Source organism: Rhinolophus sinicus, chromosome 5, assembly GCF_057876585.1.
Source record: "Rhinolophus sinicus isolate RSI-liver-muscle chromosome 5, RSI-T2T, whole genome shotgun sequence".
NCBI classification, from domain to species: domain Eukaryota; kingdom Metazoa; phylum Chordata; class Mammalia; order Chiroptera; family Rhinolophidae; genus Rhinolophus; species Rhinolophus sinicus.
Window position 1 is genome coordinate 97150254 of NC_142505.1, and position 25170 is coordinate 97175423.

At 41.1% G+C, this 25170-nt stretch overlaps 1 protein-coding gene across 3 annotated transcripts in view; it reads right to left on the reverse strand.

The window, feature by feature from the left end:
- Positions 1 to 5718: 5718 nt before the first annotated feature.
- The window catches only part of ATP10B (ATPase phospholipid transporting 10B (putative)), a 258806-nt gene continuing 239354 nt past the window's right edge, over positions 5719 to 25170 (reverse strand). For all 3 annotated transcript variants that reach the window (XM_019740727.3, XM_019740736.3, XM_019740746.3), the window contains 5 exons: positions 24338 to 24538; positions 21809 to 21889; positions 20344 to 20448; positions 12321 to 12508; positions 5719 to 8441 (listed from right to left, as the gene is read on the reverse strand). In XM_019740727.3, the coding sequence (XP_019596286.3) occupies positions 7982 to 8441; positions 12321 to 12508; positions 20344 to 20448; positions 21809 to 21889; positions 24338 to 24538 (1035 nt within the window). In that variant the 3' untranslated portion in view covers positions 5719 to 7981. The remainder of the gene's footprint in view (positions 8442 to 12320; positions 12509 to 20343; positions 20449 to 21808; positions 21890 to 24337; positions 24539 to 25170) is intronic.

A 25170-nucleotide genomic window follows, 5' to 3' on the forward strand; every position in this document is an offset into this window, starting at 1 on the left:
CAAGAGCTGCTCAGCCTGGTTTCTAACAGCTAGATTTACTCCAAAAGATTTCTTATTGAAAGTTTGAGTGAAAACTTCAAGAGCAGCTAGATGTTAATGGAGTATGTGTTTTTACAGATGGGAATCATGAAGTAAGAAACATTTAGAGGCCTCGGAAGTCTCTAGACCAACATGTTACAGATGGAGAAGAAGGTGAGAGGAAGAAAAGTCTCACGATAAGAAGCTGACAGATTTGGGAGCCCCGATCTCCTCACTCTAAACTTCGCCAGGGCTCTTCACTACGTTGTAGAAGGGAGTATAAACTAGTGGTTGACAGTGTGGGCCCTGAAGTTGGGCGATTTGGGGTTGAATCTTGGCTTTCCGCCATATACTTGCCTCTTGACTTTGGGAAAGGTATCAAGGCTCAGTTTATCCATCTATAAAATGGAATAAGGAAGCCAAATAGAAAAATACGTTAGTATTTGCAGGGAACAAGAAAGGAGTGTATTCCCTATTTGTCCTACTGTACAAGAACCTCCTGATGTGTAGACAGTCACTTCCAATAGGTGAAGCAAAGGTCTTCTAAAGAAAGGGTCTTCTGGCCAAAGGTGTCTGTCTCCCCACTCTGGCCTGCCACCCTGCCTGAAGAAATCTCATGCCTGCTTCCTTGGGATGAAGTAACCCAAACTGCCGTTAAAATAGGTAAGTTACTGTGATGTGATCTCAGATTAGGTCATGATGTTCATTAAGACCTGAATGACATCCTCTGATTATCCTGAACCAATTGACTGATGGTGAGGCCAGGAGGCTGATGTGACGTCCTGCTTGGAAGGCACCAATGGGCCTATTTAGTAAAACCAGCTACTGAGGGTACCCCAAAGGCTTCACTTTCAATATAGAACAGGCCTTCTAAATCACTCGCGTTCGGTCACTTGGGGCAGGCTCATGGGACAAGTGAGAGTAGCAGAGGTGACTCCCAATGTGCAAGTTTATGCACCTCTGGGTCTTGCAACCCCTCTCTGCTTCCTTTGCTCCTTAAAAAGAGGATGGCTTGACTAGAAGCCTAGCAAATGTTAAGCTGCCTGGGGTTCATTTTTTTCCTTTTTAATTAAAAAAAATTTTCAATTATAGTTGACATATATATTAGTTTCAAGTGTGCAACATAGTGATTAGACATTTATATAACTTACAAAGTGATCACCCCGATATGTCTAGTACACATCTGACACTGTACATAGTTATTACAATATTATTGGCTATATTTCCTATGTTGTACTTTGTATCCCCGTGACTGTTTTTATATCTGGCGATTTATACATCTTAATCCCTTCCCCCTTTCACCCATCCCTTCAGCCCCCTCCCATCTGGCAACCATCAATTTGTTCTCTGCATCTGTGAGTTTGTTTCTGATTTTTATTTTGATTTTTTTGATGTTTAGATTCCACATAAAAGTGAAATCATATGATATTTTTGTCTTTCTCTGTCTGACTTATTTCACTTAGCATAATACCCTCTAGATCCAGCTATGTTCTCACTAATAGCAAAATTTCATTCTTTTTAATGGCTGAGTAGCATTCCGTTGTATATACTCATATGTACCAAATCTTCTTCATCCGTTCATCTATCAATACACATTTAAGTTGCTTCCATATCTTGGTGATTGTAAATAATGCTGCCATGGACATAGGAGTGCATGTATCTTTTCAAATCAGTGTTTTGGATTTCTTGAAATAAATACCCAGAAGTGGAATTACTGGGTCCTATAGTAGTTTTATTTTTAATTTTTTTTGAGGAAACTTCATCCTGGTTTCCATAGTGGCTGCACCAATTTGCAATCACACCAACAATGCACGAGGGTTTCCTTTTTTCCACATCCTCATCAACACTTGTTGATTTACTGATGATAGCCATTCTGACAGATGTGAGGTGACATCTCATTATGGTTTTAATTTGCATTTCCCTGATGGTTAGTAATATTGAACATCATTTCATGTCTCTTGGCCATTTGTATGTTCTCTTTGGAGAAATGTCTATTCAAGTCCTCTCTGCTCATTTTTCAGTCCGGTTGTTTGGTTTGCTTTTTTTTTTTTGGTGTTAAGTTTTATGAGTTCTTTTGAATATTAACCCCTATTGGATGTGTCATTGGCAAATACCTTTTCCCATTCAGTAGGTTGTCTTTTCATTTCGTTGATGGTTTCCTTCACTGTGCAAAAACTCTTTAATTTGATACAGTCCCACTTGTTTATTTTTTCTTCTATTTCCCTTGCTCGAGGAGACATATCCAAAGAATATTGCTAAGAGCTATGTCAAAGAGTTTACTGCCTATATTTTCTTCTAGGAGTTTTATGGTTTTACATTTAGGTAATTACATCTTTAATCCATTTTGAATTCATTCTTGTATATGACATAAGAAAGTGATCTGGTTTCATTCTTTTGCATGAGTCTTTCCAGTTTTCCCAGCACATTTATTGAAAAGACTGTTTTTACTCCATTGTGTATTCTTGCTTCCTTTGTCATATATTAATTGACCATATAGTTTGGGTTTATTTCTGGTTTCCCTATTCTGTTCCATTGATCTATGTGTCTGTTTTTATGCCAGTACCATGCTGTTTTGATTACTATGTCCTCGTAATAAAGTTTCATATCAGGTAGTGTGATACCTCCAATCTTTCTCAAGATTGCTTTGGTTATTCAGGGTCTTTTGTGGTTCCATATAAATTTTAGGATTATTTTTTCTGGCTCTGTGAAAAATGCCCTTGGTATATTGACATGTATTTGCTTTATGTATTTAGGGACTCCTACGTTGGATGCCTAAATGCCTATGGGAGTTGTGTCTTCTCATTGGATTGACCAATGAGAAGGGTTATTGGTCCTTCTCATTATCATTATAAAATGCCCTTCTTTGTCTCTCGTTACAGCCCTTGTTTTAAAATTTATTTTGTCTGATGTAAATATTGTTATCCCAGGTTTTTTTCATTTCCATTTTCATGAAGTAACTTTTTCCATCCCTTTACTTTCAGTCTGTGTGTGTGTCTTTTGATCTGAATTGGGTCTCTTGTTGGCAGCATATGTATGGTTCTTGTTTTTTCATCCATTCAACCATACTGTCTTTTGATGGAGCATTTAGTCCATTTACATTTAAAGCAATTATTGATAGGTATGTAGCTATTGCCATTTTATTAATTGTTTTCTGATTGTTTTTATAGTTCTTCTCAGTTCCTTATTCTCTTGTTCTCTTGGATGTTGATGATTTTTTATAGTGTTGTGTTTGGATTCCTTTCTCTTTATTTCTTCTTTATCTTTTGTAGATTTTTGGTTTGTGATTATAGGAGATTAAAGCTCCTCTTCGCCTATTCCTTACACATCTTACTGCTGTGTGCCAAGCACTGGGGACCCAGCAGAGAACACATCACAGGGTTCCTCCTTCATGGAATCTTTCACTGTGTGTGTGTGTGTGTGTGTGTGTGTGTGTGTGTGTGCACGCGCGCGCGCGTGTACGTGCCCACACACAGGAAAGTCAAACAACTGCACAAGTAGTAAATTGATTTACCACGGTCATTCTTACACTGTAACCAACCTCTCCAAATGGCTTTTAGAGCCACAGAATGTTAGAATCAATCCAGTTCCTACCTTGAGCATTTGGGGAAACTGACTGAACCTCAGTTTGAGTTTGAAACCTTGTAAAGGGATTTGTCCAGAGTCATAGCAGAAACTGCTGGCCGAGTCAGACCTGAAGTCTGGCCTCCCGGCTCCTGGCTTGGTTCCCCCTCCGCCCTGTTTTCCCTGTTCTTGCTGCAGGAAGAGCCCTCAGGTGTAGCAGCTCCTCCACCGATGGCTAGGTGGCACCAGAACGCCTTTGAATAAAAAGGCTGCAGGTCCAGGGTCCTGTCTGAAAATGCCGGAATCCTCCTTGTGGGCTTCCTGAAGTTTCAACTGGGCAGCACTCCTCCTGCAAGACCCTCAAAAGGTCTGCCTGCTCAGGGCATTGCCCCCGCTCATGGGCCCCACATTCTTTACCAGTGCAGTCCTGCCTGGGTCCCACACGCCCTTGGGTTCTCTGGTTACCTGGGAGAATTCATTCCTCTGTGCTTTTCTCCCGGAGGCTCTCTATGCAGAATGGGTTGTTCTGGCTGGGTGACCAGCTCAGGGGCAGATATTTGAGGGCAGTACAGGCACGAATTCTGGATCTTCTTAGGCGCTGCTATCTTCTTTCCTTACTAAAGCTTTTGTCTGGGTGAACAACCTAGCTAAACACAGTGTGGTCTTTCCCCAGGTCACATTGCCAGTCTGTGACAGAGTTGGGAGGGAACTCAGGCTTGCCAGCACTGCACTACTTTGTCTCTCAAGAGAATGTCGAGAAGACAAGACCCTCTGTTGTCTGGTCCCTCCTGCCCCCTGCAGCCCCATCTCACAGCTGTGTGGCTCTGAGGCTAAAAGAACAGGTTCTAGTTTCAGACACCTGGGCGTAGAATGCCACCCCCCCATTTGTTAATTGTGTGACTGCCAAATTTTTGTAACTTCTCTCTGCCTTGTTCCAGTTTCTGCCTTTTATAGTTTCTCCATTTGTAAATGGGATGTGGTAGATTGCAAATGACCTCAAATTTCTTTGTAGCTCCTCCCATTAAAAAGGGACTATATTTTCCCACCCCCTTGAAATGGGCTGGCCTTGTGACTTGCTTCCATAAAATATGGTGGCATTGATGATGTGGGAGTTCTGAGCCGAGGTGTCAAGAGGCTTTGCAGCTTCTGTTCTCACTTCCAGAACACTGCTGCCATGTAATAAGGCTGGCTGATGTCCTTGACGAAGGGAGACCTTGAGAAGGGAGATCCCAGCCACTCAGCCCAAATTTCCCACTCATAGCTTCGTAAGCACATGAATAATTATGTTAGTCTACTAAATTTTGGGGGTGGTTTGTTCTGTCTCCAAAGCTAAGTGAAATATGGGAGAATAATAGTACTTACCTTGGAGGGTTGCTGTGAGGTTTATGATGATGTGTGTTAGACCAGCACTTCCGCCTGGTAAGCTATTACCATTGTTACTAATATGGTCATGGGGCACTTCCTCTTGCTCCTTGGGTTCTAGTCACACTGACCTTCTTTCTTCTTTAATTTTCTGAATACACCAAGTGATTATCTTTTTTTTCAGGGCTTTCCTGCTTAATTCTCTCATGGTTAAGGTCTCAGCTGAAGCCTCTCCTTCTTGGACAGGCCTTCTCTGATTACCCTGGGAACCACCCCTTCCCTTCCTCTCTGCCTCCCCTTCAACACTGTAAATCCCTTGAGGACTGGAGTGGAGCCTCTTTTTCTTCCCTCTTTTATGCTCAGCACTGACAGTGCTGTGTACAGCAGGCACTCAGTGTGAATAAGTGAACGGAAAGGGGCACCTCATCAATATGGGTATATGGGTTTGAGGTTGCTGTTAGGCTTCTAGAAAGAGGGGAGTAGCCAGGTTAGAGTCTCAGAGAGAGAGGACCCTGTGTGCTGCTTCTAATTTGTGTAGCCATTTCGGTTTGTGTCACACTGTTACATTGGATCAAATATGTTCCTGATATTCTATGTCCAACATGGCTGTGAATGTCTTAGGACAGGGATGAGTTCCTCGCAGCCCCTAACACATCACCGGGCATTTAGTAGGGATTTAACAGAAGTTTATGGGATAGATAAATGAGTGGAGGAGGGAGTGAATTAACAGATGACTGAATGCAAAGGATGGATGAGAGCATACTCAGAACTGCAAGCAACTATGGAAAACCATGTTTATTTTTTCTTCTGATAAAGAATGACCCATTTCTAGTCCATCAGTAAAAGGTCATAAAAGTATAAAAATGTATGAAGTACTATCATTAGCATTATGTTATAGGGAAAGAGTTGTTATAACCGTCTCCCCTAAGGTGGGATGTTGGAGGGTCACAGTTGATTTGGTTTACAAAGGGCAACAGTAGGTGACCAGCTGTTCCAGTTATCCCAGGACTGAGGAGTTTCCCAGGAGGTGGGACTTTCAGTGCTAACCCTAGGAAAATTCTAGGCACACTGGAATGGTTGGTCATGTCGGAAAGAGAGCAGCCTCACAATGATAAGTATGGTTTGGCATTTAGGTGCTGGGATCAGACGTTTTCTCGACTTCCCCATCACCTCTTTTCCTCTTAACTCTGAAATAAAAATCCCTGTGTTATTATCAAGGGTGTTACCACTTTCAAAGGGTTTTTACATGCCCCCCATGTAATTTTGCCTGGATCCTTATGCCAAGCCTGGGAGGTAGGGCTGTTCTAACCGGTTTTGCAGGTGTGGAATCCTGCTTCCAGGCTCCTGGCTCCTACAGAGTACGGGGCAGAGCAAAGATCTGTGTGCCAGCTCTCCTGAGGCCAGTGTGCTTCTCCCTACTCGGTTCTTTTCTGAAACATCCTGTCTCATCGGGCTTTCAGGAATTGTAGGGGGAAAGGGAGGACCCTGAGATCCAAGTTTTGGCTCAGTCCCCTCATCTGGGACAATTCACATCATCACTGCTGTGCCTGATGTGTTTACCTGCTCCGCCTTTAGCAATCCTCATGTAGGATTCCCCTGAATACCCACCAGCTGGCCAGTGCTGGCGTCATTATGTGGCAGAGCTAGTGAAAGATATAGTGATAATATTCCAAATGGCCCCTCCAGTTCAGGTTTGTCAGCAGCGTAGTCAGAGGACCAGCTCAGTCTTCCAGTTGCCAACTTGATTGTTGAGATGTTTTTGGGCATCTTTGCTGGAAACTTACTCAAGTGAGATGGCCATGACTCAGGCTCAAAGACTTGTCGCATCCATTCCTTGCCTATGTATAGTAGACCTAGTTTCTCTTGACAGCCTATTACAATTCTATCAACCATTCTTTTATTTCAACACTGTTTTGAGCTCTTCCATTTTTGGCATTTACCACCTCTAGGGGTAAGAAGTCTACGGAATCCTTTTCCTGGTGAAGTGAGACTTCCTCTGACTCTCCCTTTTTTAATGCAAGCGTGTGCTAGTATCTTCCAGAAGGTGCTCTTCTGGGGCAGGCTTAATGACTAGAGCCTCACATTGACCCTACCGGTTAAGATGTCATTGTTTGGGCTCAGAGTTGCTCTATCAAAAGGGTCTATTCTGGGTGCAGGTGCGCTAAGATCTACCGATCTTAAGAGTTTTCCTGTTTTGAGAGTGAATGAGGATGGGTACTTTTATTTAAAAATAAATGAAATAAATAGTTTAAAAAAAGTGCTATGCATGTCATCTAGGTAGATTCCCCAGACGGTGGGACCTAGAGTCCGTCAGTTAAAGCATGGGGTTTCTGGTCTACCATTTCCCTCAGCATGCTTCTGTTCTTTCTTCCTCTTATGCTAGCTATGGCCCTACAACCCTCAGAAGTGTTGGTGGCACTGAGTTCACGTTTAGTTTTAATCTTTACATGTGGTTTTCTTTGGCTTAGAGACAGACAAAAAGCGACCCAACTCTTCGTGAATGGAAGGAGTTATTAACCCCGACACGGTCATCACTGCAATACAATCAAGATGAAGCACCTGTGGGTATGGGTCTCTTGTGAAATTTAAACTCTGGCACCGAGGGGTGAGGTGATGGGACAAGCCCACAAGCTTCCATAGCCTGAAAAATCACCTGCGTTGATAACATTTCTTGGAATCTTAGAAACGTATGGCCCAGTTGCACTCGGCTGTAGGCTGTACTTATCTAGAGGATCAGAGGAACATCTCTGGGCTAAAAAATTTGAGAACTCAATGCCATGGAAACATAGCTCTTTATAAAAACTCTGTAAGATGTGCTGCCTGGCAGCAGGAGAAAACGAGATGTCAACTGGCTTCCAGTCCTTTCTTTTTTTTGTCGAACCCCTTGGTGCCAGCACTTTCTCTAAGGAAGTCAAGCCTGGTGGGTAGAGCAGAATAAGAATGACAAATTCTTTCCTCCATGGAGAGAGGAAGAGTCTTGGATTAATTAGGCCATTGATTGGCAGCCTCCTCTGAGTTTGTACACATTCCTGCAGGCCACTCATATGGTCAGTGAACTCTGAGATCGGCGATGGCTGCCCCTGCTCGAGCCTTGGTAGACATTAGCCTGTCCACTTGAGTAGGCCCCGGAAGCCATTGTGCTACTAGGCCCCAGAAGAAGGTGATCTCCGGATGAGAGTTTAGCTGAGGAGTCTGCTGAGCATGGGTCATCCCTCACGTGGTCTCTGCTGCTTCTCTCTCCACACAGCACCCCATCCTCTTTGCACTTCTGCTTGGGGGTGCTGGAGCTCCTTGAGGCACTGGCTTTCAAGTCCTGTTCAGGGACAGGTGGCACTGGACGGTGGGTGGGCTGAGCCTTTCCAGGGACAGGGGCAGGCATGCGTCTGCTTCTCCAACTTTGGATTGCCAGGTCTCTTTTGTCCTTGGGGAGTTGGTCGATTTTCTGAGCTTTTGAGATCAGAGACTTCCCGTAAGTCCCTTGTAGAGAGAGGAAAAAGTACCTGGTAGGAAATAAGAAATAGCAGAATAAAGCTACTTTCTGATTTTTATTGACTTCTTGAATTTGAGCATTGAAAGGGACCTTAGAATCCAATTCTCCACCCAGGGCAAGCTCCTTTTTGCTGTGCTCCTGACTGATGGTTATCAAATCTATGCCTGAGCACCTCTGGGATTTGGGAGTTCATTAACAACAATATATAATAGCTAACATTTATTATGTACCATGACTATTCTAAGTGCTTTATGTATTATTATCTCATTTTCCCAATACAGCTGGTACTTTTGTTTCCCCTGTTACACAGGAGGAAACTGAGGCAGTGAGTGATTCAGTGATTTCTCCAGAGCCACACAGTGGTCGAGCTGTGGTCAGAACGAAGCAATCTGGATCATTAGGCTTTTATGTACCATGTACAAGGGCGGTCCATTCTATTTCTGGGCTCTTCTGATTTAGGCAAATTTACTTGCTTTGCAATGTCAACTCTTTGTGGAATTTAATTAAGTAGTTTCTAAATACATATTCTTTTCTTGAATCCATCAGCCACGCTAACTTCACAGCCTCACTGTATTATCACTATTTGCCACATAAAGAAACTTAGGCACCAAGAGATGAGATGGGGTTTCAAGGTCTCCTGAGAAGTTACTAGATCTCCCTGATGGTTAACTCAGGGTTCCTTTCTCCCGGTTCAGCTACGTGTAGCTTGTCTTGGACTCTCTTTTGAATTGGGAGTCTCTCTCTATCTGTGTCTGGAATCTTTTCCCTGTTCCAAGTTTGAAGAAGGGAAGGAATGAGAGGGTAAATAAAATTGTGTGGTCTATGGAGAAAGTATATACCATCTTGTGACACTGGGCAACTCATGTCCCTTCTCTGGGTGTCAGTTTCTTTATCTAAAAAGTAATCCAATTGGTCCAGAGGACCTCTAAGATCTTTTCCAAAAAGATCTTTAAAAATTTTTTTATTTCTAAAGCTTTATAAGTAGAGAGGCTCCCATCCTTCCATTATATCTGAAAGCTTCAAGGTGACCTCTCAGTGGGCAAGGGGTTTCTGAAGACCCCATGGCATCAGATGAACTTTCCCCTACTCTTTCTCATCTCATCCAGGGAAGCAGTACAGGTGGCCATGTACATGTTTCAGGAAAGACTCGACTTCTTGCCTGGAAACTGGACTTTTCTCAGTTTAAACCTTTCCCCCAAGCCACCACTTTTCCTTGTCTGTACATTTATTCAAGAAATAGTTGGCAAGTCCCTACAATGGGCCAGGCCCCAAGGGATTAAGCTGAGAGCAAGACAGACAGGGTTCTTCCTATCATGTGGCACCTAAATAGGGTTATAGGAAGAGGGAACAGTGAGAATGTCAGATACCTGATCTGGCATGAGGCGCCTTCCGTGAGGAAGACACCAAGGACTGAGGGATGTATAGGAGGTAGCCAGGAAAAGGAGGGTGAGAACCAAGTCCCCAGTACAATGGCTGAAATGTGGAGAGCGAGGATAAGAGTGGGGAAATATGACACAGAAGGGGTGGGTAGGGTCAGAGCAGGGAAGGACTGAGCCATTGATTTGTTTTGTGTTTAATTGTAAAGGCCTTGGGAAGCCCTTGGAGGATTATAAATAGAGGACAGGATTATACTTTCATGACATGATTATACTTTGACACAATGATAATGGATTAGAAATCTAACAGGAGACTATTGAAGTAATTTGGATTATAACCTATCCATGGTAGTGGCTGTAGAAACGAAAATAGTAGATACACTCAAGAAATATGTAGCACATAGAAGTGTCAGGTCTTGGTGATGGACTAGATATGGGCATGAGGTGATGGGGTATCAAGGATATCTCCCAGGGGTTTACCTGGGTCCTAAGTGGGTAGCATTTGATGGAAGAAACTCTAGGAGAGAACTAGGTTTCTTGGATGGTGGTGGTGATAAAGGGCAGATCATGAATTAAATTATAGATGTCTCCCAGTTTCTTTAGACTTATTTGCCTATTGGAGGTGACGAATAGGTAGCTAAAAAGATGTATCTGGAATCCAGAAGAAAGGCTGGGAATTTTGTATTGGAGATTCATCTTTAAAAATATTTAACTTCACAGTAGCAGTTGCTATGTCTATGGGGAGACTATAAAGTTAGAAGACAAAAGAACCTAAGACCAAGGCTTGACATATACCATGTCAAGGACATGAACCCAGCAAAGAAAACAAAGAAGGAGAAGGAGAAAAACCAAGACTGTTGGATTACTGGAGCCAAGGGGAGAAGATCCAGGACTGGTATTATCTATGGTAGCTATTTAAGACACTCATTGTGATTTAAAGTTAGTTTCTTTTGTTTTATCTTAAAACAATTTGCATGTTCTGAGTTTGAGAGAATCTATACAGGTCTTTTATATGGGTTGTATTACTTAGACCAAGATTAGTGAGGTCATGGTTAGTGGGTTAATTATCACAAGTTTGGTGAGAGAAATCCATCTCCATTACGATAAAGACAGCTTACAACTTTAAGTGAACAAATAGTTTTCTACAGCAAACATTCTCGTATGTAGATTTCTATAACAAACATTAATTTTTCAAGATTACAAGTCAATAGTCCTTGGAACTATTAAAATAATGCTTTCTCAGAAGAAATCTCTTTACTTAGTAAACGGAATTAAACAGAAATTCAACTTTATGAGGATGCTATAGAATAAGCAAAGATTGAACTTATGTGCTATGGTAACTAACAAGTAAATATTTGCTAACTTTTCCTAATTTGTCTCTGTTTAACAAGCTGTAATGTGGAATGCTTGTCTTTTCAAAGCACATGTCAATAGTCTTTTTATACTTTTCAAGGATCCTCTTCAAGCTGGTAATTTTGGCTCCACGTGTGTTTTCTAGCTAAGGGTAAGACAAAGACTAGGGGGCTGATCATGTTTTTATTTCCATACCCCAAGTGAGACACAGAACAGAACAGAGGAGCTCAGTCATTGGTCAGTGGTGATCCCAACCATGTTAAATCCAAAAAATGTGGACAAAAGTATTTAACCCACATAGTTGATGCCCTTTACCAATGAAGGCACAATCCTCACGGTCTCTCCCAGGGTCTGTGTCCCAAGGGGTTAGGGTGAAGGGGTTTGGTGGGAAATGTGTCCTCTGAGGCTTCACTTGTTCTTAATAGCTTCCCACCCTTCACTCTCAGGACCCTCTAGGGATACTTGTCTCTTCGACTCTTGTATTATAGTCAAACATGTCTGAATTGTTCACTAGACTACAAGCTTCATGACAGAAAGAGTCCTGTTGTATTCATCGTTCTGTTCCTTTAACATCCAGTGCTCACTTATCTGAGTGCAGGCACTGTGCCAGGAACTGTGCTAGGTGTTGGTTATGTAATGATAAGGACGATCCCTTCTGTCCAGGAGTTAATGGTCAGACTGAGACAAACAGACAGTTTATAACAATTGGGGTAAAGGTGGTGACAGACATACACCCAGGTGATGGAACCCATGAGAGAGGGGGACGTGTCTCGGCCTGAGGAATGTAGGTGAATTGGTCATGCCTGAAGTAATGTCAAAGGGTGAGTTGGTTTGGTAAGGGGCAAGGTGTTCTGGATAGAAGCAACAGCATGAGCCCGGGGAGAAAGGTGAGAGGGAATATGGGCCTTTATGGAAGTAAGAGACGCTGGTGGTTTGGAGCCCAAAGTTTGCGGCAGGGAGTGGGGAGACGAGGCTACAGAGACCAGTAGCCACCAAGCCGGGAGGCCAGGCACACAGCACACATTTAGAACCCCACCACCATTTGTGTTTGACATCTTGTTATCTTTGGCCTGGTCAAACTCCTGCCTCTTGAGTTACAAAAATGGCTTATGAAGGGGAGATTGGTAGTTCTAGGAAGAAGATGGCCGCCGTGGTCAAACCTTGGGAGAAGAGCCGCGACTGGTGTGACGAAGCAGACGAGGTAGAAAGTGGGGTCTGAGAGCTGGCCTTCCATCACCCAGTAGGGGTTGGTGGGACTGTTGCAGATGACACAGGTGGCGTTGTACACTAGGGATACCACAAAGTACATCAGGAAGCTGCCTACGAGCACCAGCCCGTGGATGATGGTCTGGAAGGAAAGAAGTCAACACTGTTGAAGGTATAGCTCAGATGAGGGGCCACTGCAAGCACGCTACTTGGCTTTGTTTTAAGCTTCTCTTTTTGGGAAATGCAACACACTTAAAAAACGTTCAAAAAAGTGTGCCGTTTAATGATCATTATAAAGCTAACAGCCATGTTGCTATCACCCAGAATCTGAACACACATACCCCCAAGAACCCCTAAGTCGTCCTTGACGTTGGTGACAATTCCAAGCTGTCTTTTGATGTTTTATCACCTTTCTATGTTTCTCTAGATAGACTGTTTTTGAAATGTTAGTAAATAGAATTATATGTTGTGTGATTTTTTTTTTTTTTTTAAACCTCAATATTATGTTTGTGTGATGAAGTCATTGTTTCCACTTGTGGCTATAGTTTATTTATGTTCAAAGCAGTTCAGTGTTCTGTTGTCTAATCTTATTTTGTCTTGCTAGATTTGTGCTTTCTTTTTCCCATTCTTGTCCTCTTTGAAACTTATTGTTTTGTATAATGTTATTTCCCCCCTTTACTAGTTTGAAATTTACACTCTCCATTGCTATTTTTTCAGTGATTATTCAATAAATGATATTAAGTGATCTTAACTTGCCACAGTCTAATGTTTGTAACTACTATTCCCTCCTGAATTGTACAAGGGCTTTTGACTACTTTACTCTATTTACCTCCCTCCTGACATCTTATTGCTACTGTTTATTTTAATTCTCTCATCTTTTTAAAGCACATGTCATTATTATAGTTTAATACTGTCAATATTCATTAAGATTTACTTAGATGTTTACCACTTTCAATGCCTTAATTCCTTCTTGCCTCTTGGAACTTCCATCTGAAATCTCTTTCCTTTTGCTTTAAGTACATCCTTTAGAATTACTTTTAGTGGGAGTTTGCCGGTGATGTATTCTCTGATACTTTATTTCATTCTCATTCTTGGAAGATATTTTTGATCGATATAGTGTTCTTATTTGGCAGTTATTTTCTTTCAGCATATTTAAAATACCACACCATTGTCTTCTGGCTTCCATTGTCACTACTGAGAAGTTAGCAATTCTTCATCTGTTTTGTTGGCCTTGATCTCGTATACCATGGCTGCTTTTATGACTTTTGTCTTTAGTGTTCTAGTTTCCTTAAGATAAATGTGGATTTCTTTTTATTTTGCTTGGGTTTTGCTGACCTTGAAACTGTGGATTGATGCATTTCATTACTTCTGCAAAGTTCTCAAGTCACTTGCTTCTCTTTTAAAATATTCCCTTTGTCTCATTTTTTCTCTCATTTCCTTCTGAAAGTGATCAAATGTATGTCAGACATTTTAAGATACTACTCTATATTTTAGATATTTATTACTTTTCCTCTGTTTTATATTTTGGATAATTTCTTTTGAGCAGTTCATTAATTTTCCCCTTCAGCTGTATCTAATTTGCTGTTAAGCCAGCCACTGAGACAAATTATAGTTGTATTTTTTATTTCTCTTCTTTTTTTTTTGTTTTTTTTTTTTGTTTTTGGTCTCTTTTCCAGTCTGCTAGGTTGTTTTATATAACTTACCAGTCTCTAGATATTTTAAAGCTTATCCTTTATTTTTTGAAACATAGTAAACATAGCTTTTCTATAACTTGAAATATTTGTTGTGAATGTTTTTTTTTTTTTTTTTATCCTCACTAATGAGTTCTTGTTTCCTTGAGAGCTTGGTTATTTTTGAATATGTGATACTTAGTGCCCTTGAAAAGTTAATAGGGATGATTTGAGATTTAGGATGAGACACTTTTCTCTACAGTTTGGCTCACCCAGGTGATACGAGCCTGCGCTGCAAATCTGTTATGAAGGTCAGTCCATGTTCATTCCCCAGGAGGCCGTTTACATGGGTTCTCCCTGCCCTGCTCGCCACAGTGGGAATAATCTGCAGTCCCTGCTGGGGAGGGCGCACAGGCACATCCATATTTGCGTGTCCCCTTACCCTTAAGCTTTAGCCTTTGGGGTCCTAATTTAATGTGGTCTGTTATTAGACTCCCACCGTGGGTGCCTGGGTTTTGATTTCTGAAACTTTTGCTTGGTCAAGACTGACAAAAAGTTCAGGGTTTTTTTTTGTGAGGGATTGCAAACAGCTTCAAGGAAACAGAGGCTGTTTGTGTTTCTAGAATCCCCTTTTCCCAGAGGTTTTTGTCTTTACTATCCTGTCAGCTCTTTTATGCGTTTAAGGTGGTGATTTTTTAAAAAATTATCTCTTATTTTCAGTTGTTTTCAGTGGGTGGGGTGATGTGAATAATCCAGCCCCTATTCCAGAAGAAAGCTGTTAGCTAATTTTCTTCAATTGTTTTGGTGGGGACTGTGAAAACTGACACAGCCATTAAAATTCATGGTAGATTTCTACCAAGGCAAGAAACCGACTCTCCCCATGCTTCAAGCACTTTCAAAAAAGAAATACATTTTTCATAACAATTCTAGTAATTGAGTCCTTTCTCAAGAGCACCAGAAATCTCCTGTAACTACGGGGATACCTGGTCTAGAGCTGCTTCAGGTGCATTAATGATGCTGAACGGTGAGTGAAAGGAACAGGGTCCCTCTTTCGAAGCAGAGGGACTCAGTGCTTTGAGAAAGTGGGCTGAGTGATCAGTCAGAAGAAACAGAATCTTTAGTCTTATCACCCATTTAAAATCCAGTCAAGGACTAATTATATTTTGCAGAGCATTTTGAAAGGTTAAAAAAACCCAACACCAATGGTTAAGAGGATCGTAGAGGGCAGACTTCCTTTTGGGAACTATCTCGGCTAGTTTTATAAAATGCAATTTATTATTACATATTTCAGGCACACAGACAATAAACCTCATGTACCCAACATCCAGCTTTATCAAATGTAACCTTATGTAATACTTGCCTCAGATTTTTATTAAAAGATTAAGTCTTATAGATACGTTTTAAGCACCCATGTATCCCTTGCAAATGCTTTCTTTTTAATCTTGACCATGAATCCAGTGTTCATCATTCTTATCGTATTTTATACATGTTTATGTAGCTATGTTTATGGATGCTTTCATACTTTATCATGTACATCTTTCCCCTGTAACTTTTTAAACTAGACAGTATGCTCTGGGGGTTTTTTCTACGTTGATAGAAAAGGCTCTAGTTTATTCATTTTAACTGTTTTATTATACAAATATGCCACAATCTATTTTCCTGTTGATGAACATTCAGGCTCTTTCCAATTATCATTATTTTTTTCTGTTAAGAACAATGGTATATGTAAGCATTCTTGTACATGCCTCCGTATATGCACATGTAAGAGTATCTCTAGCGAGCATACTTAGCAGTGGAATTGTGTCATAGCATTTGAGCACTTGAACCCCTCTAGCTGTTTTCAGATTGCTCTCCAAAGTGGAGGTATCACTTTACAGTCCACTGACAGGGTATAAAATTCCTTGGTTGGGTTTTATCGTCTTTAATACACTGCTGGGTTGCTTTGCCAATAACTTACTTAGAATTTTTATTTCTATGTTCATTTAGTGAGATTGGTCTATAATTTTCTTTCCTTGAACTGTCCATGCCAATTTTGATATCAGGGCGGTTCTAGGCATAAAAATCGAATTACCTATCTTTCCTATTTTTCTCATCTGTGAAAAAGTTGGTGTAAAATCAAGATTATCTGTCCCTTATGAGTTTGGTTAAACTCACCTTTATAACCCTCTGGGCATGATGAATTTGGGGACAGGATTACCAATTCAATTTATTTAATGGTGATTGGTTTATAGAGTTTGCTGAATGATCTTAACTATGTTTTGGTAAATTTTACATTAAAAAAATATCAACTTGGTTTATATTTTAAACATATTTTTAAAAATTGATTATAATTAGTCTTTTTCATTTGTACCATTGTTTCTGTGGTGTTTTTGTGTCTTCTCCTGCATTGGTTTTGCCAGATGTTAGTTTTCATTAGATTTTTTTTTTTTTAAGATTTTATTGGGGAAGGGGAACAGGACTTTATTGTGGAACAGTGTGTACTTCCAGGACTTTTTTTCCAAGTCAAGTTGTTGTCCTTTCAATCTTAGTTGTGGAGGGTTCTGTTCAGCTTCAAGTTTTCAAGTTGTTGTCCTTTCAGTCTTAGCTGTGGAGGGTGCTGTTCAGCTTCAAGTTGTTGTCCTTTCAGTCTTAGTTGTGGAGGGCGCAGCCCAGCTCCAGGTCCAGTTGCCGTTGCTAGTTGTAAGGGGCACAGCCCACCATCCCTTGTGGGACTCGAACTGGCAAGCTTGTGGTTGAGAGGATGTGTTCCAACCAACTGAGCCATCGGGGAGCTAAGCGGAAGCTCAACTCAAGGTGCCATGTTCAATCCTAGTTGCAGGGGTCGGAGCCCACCATCCCTTGTAGGACTTGAGGAGTTGAACTGGCAACCTTGTGGTTGAGAGCCCACTGGCCCATGTGGGAATCGAACCGGCAGCCTTTGGAGTTAGGAGCATGGGGCTCCAACTGCCTGAGCCACCGGGCTGGCCCCTCATTAGATTTTTGAGAAGCTCAATTTTGGTCTTATTCTTTCTATTGTTGTCTTTATTTATTTATTTATTTTTCTCATTTTCTGCTTTCTTTAGGTTTACATAGTAAGTTTTTAAGTACCTCAAGTTGATCTCTTATCTCTTTGTTTTTAATAATAAAACTAGGTGCATCTCACAAATTTGTATATGTATTTTTATAGTCATTCGGCCACAACTATAATTTCCACCATAATTTGCTCTTGACCTCATGAATTATTTAGCAGTACATTTTGAAATTGCCAAGCATGTTGGGTTCGTTTGGCTGTCTTTTTATTGCTTGTTTTTAACCTAAATGTTGTCAGAGAAGATGGTCTTTATGATACTGATTCTTTCAAATTCCTTTGTGATTCAGAATTTGGTCTTTTTAATTGTTGATGAATGGTCTGTGTGTTTGAATAGATGCATGTTTGGAGCAGGATTTTATAGATCTAACTATAGTAAATCAAGTGTATTAATTCTAAGCTTCTGTATCCTTTTTTCCCTGTCTGTTTGATCTATATTTGTTTCTTATAGTATGAGAGTAAAAATCTCATACTATAATTGTGAGTTTGTCCATTTCTCCTTATAGTTGCTGGATAAAAAAATTCCATCTGATAATTTTTGCTTTTAATAGGTGAATAAGGCATTTACATTTTTTGAGCACTGATATATTTGGATTTATTTGAAGATCTTATTATTGTCTTCTTTTGTGTGTGTGCCATCATTTTCTTTATTCTTACCTTTTTTCATCTTCCCCACATCTTACAGAATGGATAGCTTCCTGTATCTTTTATTTCTTTCCATTCCTTTATGGTTAACCTTAAGATTTTAAGGTACTAAATGAATGTAGATGTTTATGGAAAAATTTACAGGTACATGTGTATTTCTAGTTTCTTCCTGTTCTTAATGAAAGCTTTAGCATAAATTACCCATTGAACAGAAACCAAGGAACACACTGAGCCTACTTGGGGCAGTTGGTAAATTTTTAATACATATATTTTCCTCATCAGCATATTTCTTACAGTTGTAGCCTGTATATTCTTGCAGCATTACAGTCCTTCTTTTAGTGAGGGTCTATGGATGATAAACCTCATAAACTGTATTTATCTGAAAATGTCATTTATTTTGCCCTAGACTTAAGTGGTGATAGTGTGGCTGTTTCTGTTATTTCTCTCAGGTCTTTGAAGATAATTACTTGATTGTTTTCTAGCTTCTGTTGTTTGTCAGTTCAACTGCTGTTCCTTTTTAAGGAACTTGTCCATAGTCTGTGGTAGACCTTACATTTGTCTCTGTCTTTTACACTGTACACTTTTACTATGATATATCCAGGTAACACAAACAGATTTATTTTGATTCGTTTTTATTCTTAATGATTTTCTCTTCAACTATTGCTTCCCTACTATGCTGGCTCTCATTTTTCTTCTTCGAGGACTCCTATGATGTGAGTGCTGGGGCTACCCACTCAAACTACCATTCCTCTTAATTACGTCTGCCGATTTGTGCAGCATTCTGGATGAGTTCCCAATACTACCTTTCCATTTGGCCGTTTACTCTTCTTTAGTGTCCAATCTAGAGTGAATCCCACAAATTGCATTTTTAATTTCAGTGACAACTTTTCAATTTCAAGAGTTCTAAAAGTTTCCTTAGCTTGGCTTGGTTCCTAGTATGAAAGTTACACCTTTGCTCTTGTCTCCCTTCCTCACAGCTTCTGATAAAACTAACTCCAAATGCTCATCGTCTTTTATTTTTTCAGCTTGTGTTCTCGAGCCCAGGACCCCTCAGTGAACGGGGCTTCCCCCACAGGAGCCACACTCCTCACTGCCATGGTCTGCTTCCTGTCCTGGCTCCCAGAAAGCCTGTAATTTGAGCCTGTCCACTACCTCTCCCTCCCTAGTGTGTTGCAGCCTCTTCTGGGGTTTCTTGGAGAAATTTATCTAGTACTTAAGCTTGGCTATGCCTTTTTGGTTTTTATCACTTTGTTCTGTCTTTCACTGGCACGAATTGGAGCAGAGGGGCATTTCAAAATGGGAACTGTGTGATCTGAAAGTTGCCCTGGGTAGCCACCGTCTAGCATGTCAGGGCCTGGTCTTGCTTGTGATGGAGAGGAAGTTCCCCTGGAGGATGCAGGGAACACATTGAGCCAGCTTCGGGCAGTTCTCTAAAATTTTAATATGTATGTTTTTCAGAAAGAGCCATTTCAGCTTGGCTAAGGACCAATCTTTCTATAAAGTCGTCTCTCATACCATCGAATCTTATTTCCTCCCACTATTAGCACAGTGGTTAAGAGCTCAAGAGTCAGACTGCCAGGGTTTCAACTGGCTTATCTTGAACTACTTGGGGCAAGTTTCTTAACCTTATTGTGTCTATTTCTATATCTGTAAAAAGGGAATGAAAAAATATATATGTAGTTTTCATTCATGTATATATAGTTTTCATTTCATTATATATATACGAAGTTTTCATTCATGTATATATAGTTTTCATTTCATTACATATATACGTACATGTATATACATATATATGTGTATATACACATATATGTACGTATATATATATAATCAAAATGACAATAAGCTTAGTTAACATCCACCATTGCAATATGTATGTCAGGTCATTATGCTGTACACCTTAAACTTATACAGTGCTGTATGTCAGTTATATCTCAATAAAAACCAAACAAAAGCTCTGCTGGACACTAAGCGTTCTGGGAAGTTAATATCATACTTAAACTCATGTAGCTAGGTGGCTGGCATATAATTTTCAGGTCTTTGATTTTATAATTATTGATTGGAAGAACCTAAGCAGATAGCTGGCGTTTCCTTTTCAGATACTAAAATGAGGTATTTGGGCTTGAGATGTGGTTACATGGAAGCAGATTTCTAATCTTTTACCCTGAAATTTAAGGGGAAACATACCTCCCTCATAGCATGGTCAAGTGTGGTCAGTCTAATATCCTCCTTGTTTCTGAAAACACTCCGGAATTTTTTTATTAATTTCTGTTTTTGTAACTAATTGATGTTATTAATAATATCAATTAATTATTAACAGCTATGAGGGAGGTATGCTCCCCCTTACATTTCAGGGTGAAAGATTAGGAATCTGTTTCATGTATGTTAGTTTCATCATCCTGGCTAGATGATAAGCAAGTTGAGGCCAGCAATTTTATCTTCTATACCTCTGTCATCCCTGTATAGGAGGGACACAGGTAGGAGCGCAGTGTGTGTTTGTCAAGTGGATCAATGATATATAAAGTAAAACAACTCAGAAATCCGAAACGTGGTCAACAAACAGGAACACACATTTTAAGCCAAAGGGGCACTTACCCAGGTCTTCATTTCCATTGCCTGGTGCAAGAGGATGGTGGCGAGGGAGATGGTGTTGATGGCTGTCCCAAAGGTGAAGACGTCGATATCAGAGTCTTTGTAGGTCTGCAGAGGAGAAACAAACAGGCATTGCAGATCTACCCGTGGACTCAAGGCCTTGGCTTTGACACGGTGATTATAAAGTATCAGTGAGTGGTGGGGGGCTGGGAAGAATGGGGAGAAGATACCCAGCTGTCATCTGTGTGGAACTGACCCACAGAATAGACAAGATGAGGCATGAATTGACGGGCTAAATTATTTAGCGACACATTTTCACAGGAAGCCATGATGGGAATTCCAGAACAATTGTAGTGAATGAACAAATAATTTATTGAGCACCCACCAGGCATGATGCCAATTGCTAAAGATACTTCTGTCTGTCTCCACCTTCAAGGAGTTTACAGTCTAGTTTGTGGGGAAATTCAGTACAATTTAAGGGGTAAATGCTATAATGGAGGCAGGTACAAGGTACTTTGGAAGTATAGGAGAGGGGCTATATCAGCTTAGACCGTAATAAGAGGAGTTAATCTCTTGAAGAGAAGGGAGAAGGGCAGTCCAGCCAAAGGCCAGAACTGAGGTTGAACATGGTGGGTTGGAGAACTGCACATAGTCCTAGATGGACTAGGTCTGTTGAGCACACACACGGGAGCAAAAGATTGAGCAGGAAAGACAAACAGAGGCACGGCCAGGGAGGGTATTATAAGCCAGGAAATTCAAACAAAGCACAAAATGCCCACTTCCTTGACCCCCATCTTGTTGCTAACTGCAAAAGAATGTGAGCCCAGAGGCTGGGTAGACATTACTGTTTACTTGGCAGCAATGACCCCATAGCCTGGTTCCTTATCCAGGAGGAATACAGATATCCTTCACTTTCTAAATTCTCACTCTAACCTGGGGAACAGGTTAGAAATGGGGTTGGCATTCTTCTTATCTACAGTCTTGCTTGTATTGCAGATAATGTAGTATTCCTTATTATTAGACTTGCTGCCTTGACCTTGGAAGCACAAATCTAAATATAAATCAAGGGTTGTAAATGTGAATACCTTCAGTGCACAAGCAGGAAACAGTACATGAGTAAAGAAGGCCAGGTATAAGACAGAAGGGGGTGGTGGGGACTATGGTACACTGGAGACTATGCACCCCATCTAAGCAGGGGTGTGAGTCAACTCGGGATGTTTGCCATGAGGGAAAAATGATGCACATCATAATGATGGCTTTTAAGTTTTCAAAAGCTGGCAGAAATTAAAATGTTTGGGTAAAGCATTCTGACTTTTCAAATACTCTGGATTGGATGTAGTCTGCATGCCACTTGTTTGGAGCCTCTGGTCTGAAGTACACAGAAAGACACTAGTAGTCTAGGATTTCATATAAATAGGACCAGTTCCACCCTGCAACTTGTATGGTTAGAATGGACGACATGACTTACCAGGTAAGGGATAAAGAAACAGATGAGGCTCTGGTAAAATGCATCCACCATGGAAACCCAGAAAGTCAACAGGTTATAGCACTGCCGAGAAAGAATACATCCAGTTACCACCACCCAAATCAAGAATTAACACTGTTCTTTTTGCATGGTCCTGGAGGTGACAGACCTGAAATCAAGTCCCAGCTCTGCCACTAACTGTGTGACCTGTGAAAGTCACTAAACTGCTTTGAGAATTAATTCTCCTTCCACCGAAAGTGAGTGAACACACCACCAATCATCTCCTTGGGTTTCAAAAAGTCTAAATGTGATTGTGTTGTATTACCTAGTAAGTGCTCATCATTAATTATTATCTAAGTTCATTATCTAAACTTGTTATAAAAAGAAACTAAAAATGGATTAAAGACTGAAATGTTAGACCTGAAACCATAAAACTCCTAGAAGAAAATATAGGCAGTAAACTCTCTGACATTGCTCTTAGCAATATCTTTTTGGATATGTCTCCTTGAGCATGGGAAACAAGAGAAAAAATAAACAAATGGACTACATCAAACTAAAAAGGTTTTGTACAGTGAAGGAAACCATCAACAAAATGGAAATACAACCTACTGAATGGGAGAAGCTGTTTGCAAATGATACATCCAATAAGGGGTTGGTATCCAAAATTTATAAATAACTCATATAACTTAAAACCAAAAAACCAAAAAACCAATCCAATTGAAAAAATGAACAGAGGACCTGAATAGACATTTCTCTCAAGAGGGCATCGAGATGGCCAACAGACGTGAAAAGATGTCCGATATGACTAATCATCAGGGAAATGCAAATTAAAACCACATCAATAAATCAACAAACAAGTATTGGTGAGGATGTGGAGGAAAGGGAACCCTCGCACACTGCTGGGGTGATTGCAAACTGGTGCAGCCACTATGGAAAACAGTACGAAGTTTCCTCAAAAAATTTAAAATAGAACTACCACATGACCCAGTTACTCCATTTCTGAATATTTATCTGAAGAAATCCAAAACAGTAATTTAAAAAAAAATATGTGCACCCCTATGTCCATTGCAGCATTATTTAGAATCACCAAGATACGGAAGCAACCTAAGTGTCCATTGATAGATGACTGGATAAAGATGTATATATATATACAATGGAATACTGTTCAGCCATAAAAAATGAAATCTGCCATTTGTGACAACATGGATGGACCTAGGGTATTATGCTAAGTGAAATAAGTCAGAGAAAGACAAATACCATATGATCTCACTTATAAGAGGACTCTAAAAAAAAACACACACAACCTAAATGACTAAACAAAACAGACCCATAGTTATAGACAACAAGCTGATGGTTGTCAAAGGGGAGGGGGTGAGAGGATGGGAACAAAAATTAAAAAAACAAAACAAAACATGCTTTAATAAAAAATATTAATCAACTTGGTAACTTTAGAGATTCTAAGGTTTCTAAATGGCATTTGAAAGGATCTCAGTCACAGACTGGGATCACAGGTTGCCAAGAGACAGAGCTCAATGGTTTTGGAGACGAGCCTTCTTATTTCGTGCCTTCCCTGGGAAAAGAGAAACCATTTAGTTTGCTACATTAATTTCTTTTAATGTTAGATACTCAGGGAATACATTATGCAGCCAGCATGCCCGTGGGAAGGAGGCAATTAAAAGGGCCCAGGATGTATGTGTACTGTCACCATGTCTCCCTCGCCTGAAGTCCTGGGGTTGCTGTGTTCTCCTGTCTTTGGGTTAGGCTGGGCCTGGCTCTTTGTTGGCTGTCCACAGAACGCCAACAGCTCTCAAACATCACATCTGCCTTTGCTCTCCTTTCCCCCAGGTGCAAAGGAACTCTCAGGCATTTGGATGTCCCTTTTCCCAGAGGTCCTCCTCGAGGCACGCAGGTTCCTTCTCTGTCTCCTGCTTCCAATCTCCTGTCCTGTGTCTGTGCCAATCTGGCTGCCTGAAGTACCTGCTGTCTGACTTTTCCAAATCATTCAGGTGCCAGTGTCACCTCTGGGTCTTCTAAGAAACCAACCTGGTGGCTTCTCAGGCCTCTTGTAGTCTACTTGGTATCACCAAGTTCTAGACCATGTGTAACCTTGAGTTCCAAGGTTTGCCTTCCCTGATGTGAGGCAGAAGACCTCATTTATAAATGCTTCACCCAAAACTAGCTTTTAGTCCTAGGGGTTTCTGTTGAAGGCCTGGAGAGCAGAGCTGGCTAAGGCGGGGTGGTCTTTCTGCAGGCCCTCTCCCCCTTCAACTAGCGCAGTCCCATACTAACACGTGATATAATTAAGAAATCACTAAAAGGAAAAACTTTCACTGGTGTGGCCCATCACCCCCAACAGCAAATGAGAAACAGGCTATGGATGGGGAGCAAAATTACTTGGTCACAGAGGGTAAGTGGCAGAGGAGTGACGAGAACACAGGGCTTCTGACTCCCAGCCCAGTGCTTGTTCTCTGGAGGAGTTGGAGACCAGGGAGAAGCCAAGGCCATCTCCCGCTGCCCGCCCGAGCCCCTTACCTCGGAGTTCTGGCCGCTCTTGTACAGCTCAGGCAATGTCAGGAGTGTTTCCGCAGAGATGTCTTTATCGAGGACGCCAAAGACGAGAGGAGGCAAGGAGGTGAAGAAGAGATTGAAGAATATCATCTGCCAGTAGTCGATCATGGTGGAGCCAGAAAACCCGCACAGGAACTGGTACCAGAACAGCAGGTTGACGTAGCACTGCGGGCAGAGTATGGCCTTGAGAGTGGGGACCCACAGGCAGCCAGCTGCTCGGCAGCCACTGCTGAGCCTCTTACATGGCACCACGCTGACTTGGAGCTTCAGGTTCCTCATTTGTGACACATGCAGTGTGGTAAGGATTGGAGCTAACTCGACTCCTTAGAGCAGCAGCTCTTGATGCTATTACTACTAATGTTACTGCTACTGCTATTAAACGTTCTTCAGGACCTTGTTAGAATAACTATACTGTGGTGGTTACGGGCACAGGTTTTGGAGGCAGAGAGGACTTGTTTTCACTCCCCAGTGTGTTGCTTACCAGCTGTGTGACCTTGAGCAAATTGCTTAACCTTTCTGAACATCATCTTGCCATCTCTCAGATGGGAACGGTGGTACATAGACTATGGCACATGATTCTGAAAGGCAGCAGTTATTAGTAGTCGTGTGATAAGAGAAAGACATGTCCCTGAGGAAGGGATGATGGAAAGACTGGACCAGGGGCAGGAAGATGACCTTACAAGAAGGTTTATCTCATACTTACGTGATGGTCATGTAACTCAGAAGGGTGAATAAGAACGTCTTCTGCCTAACTGGTTTTTTATGTTTTGTAAAGCAATTTCCCCACTCAAGACTGC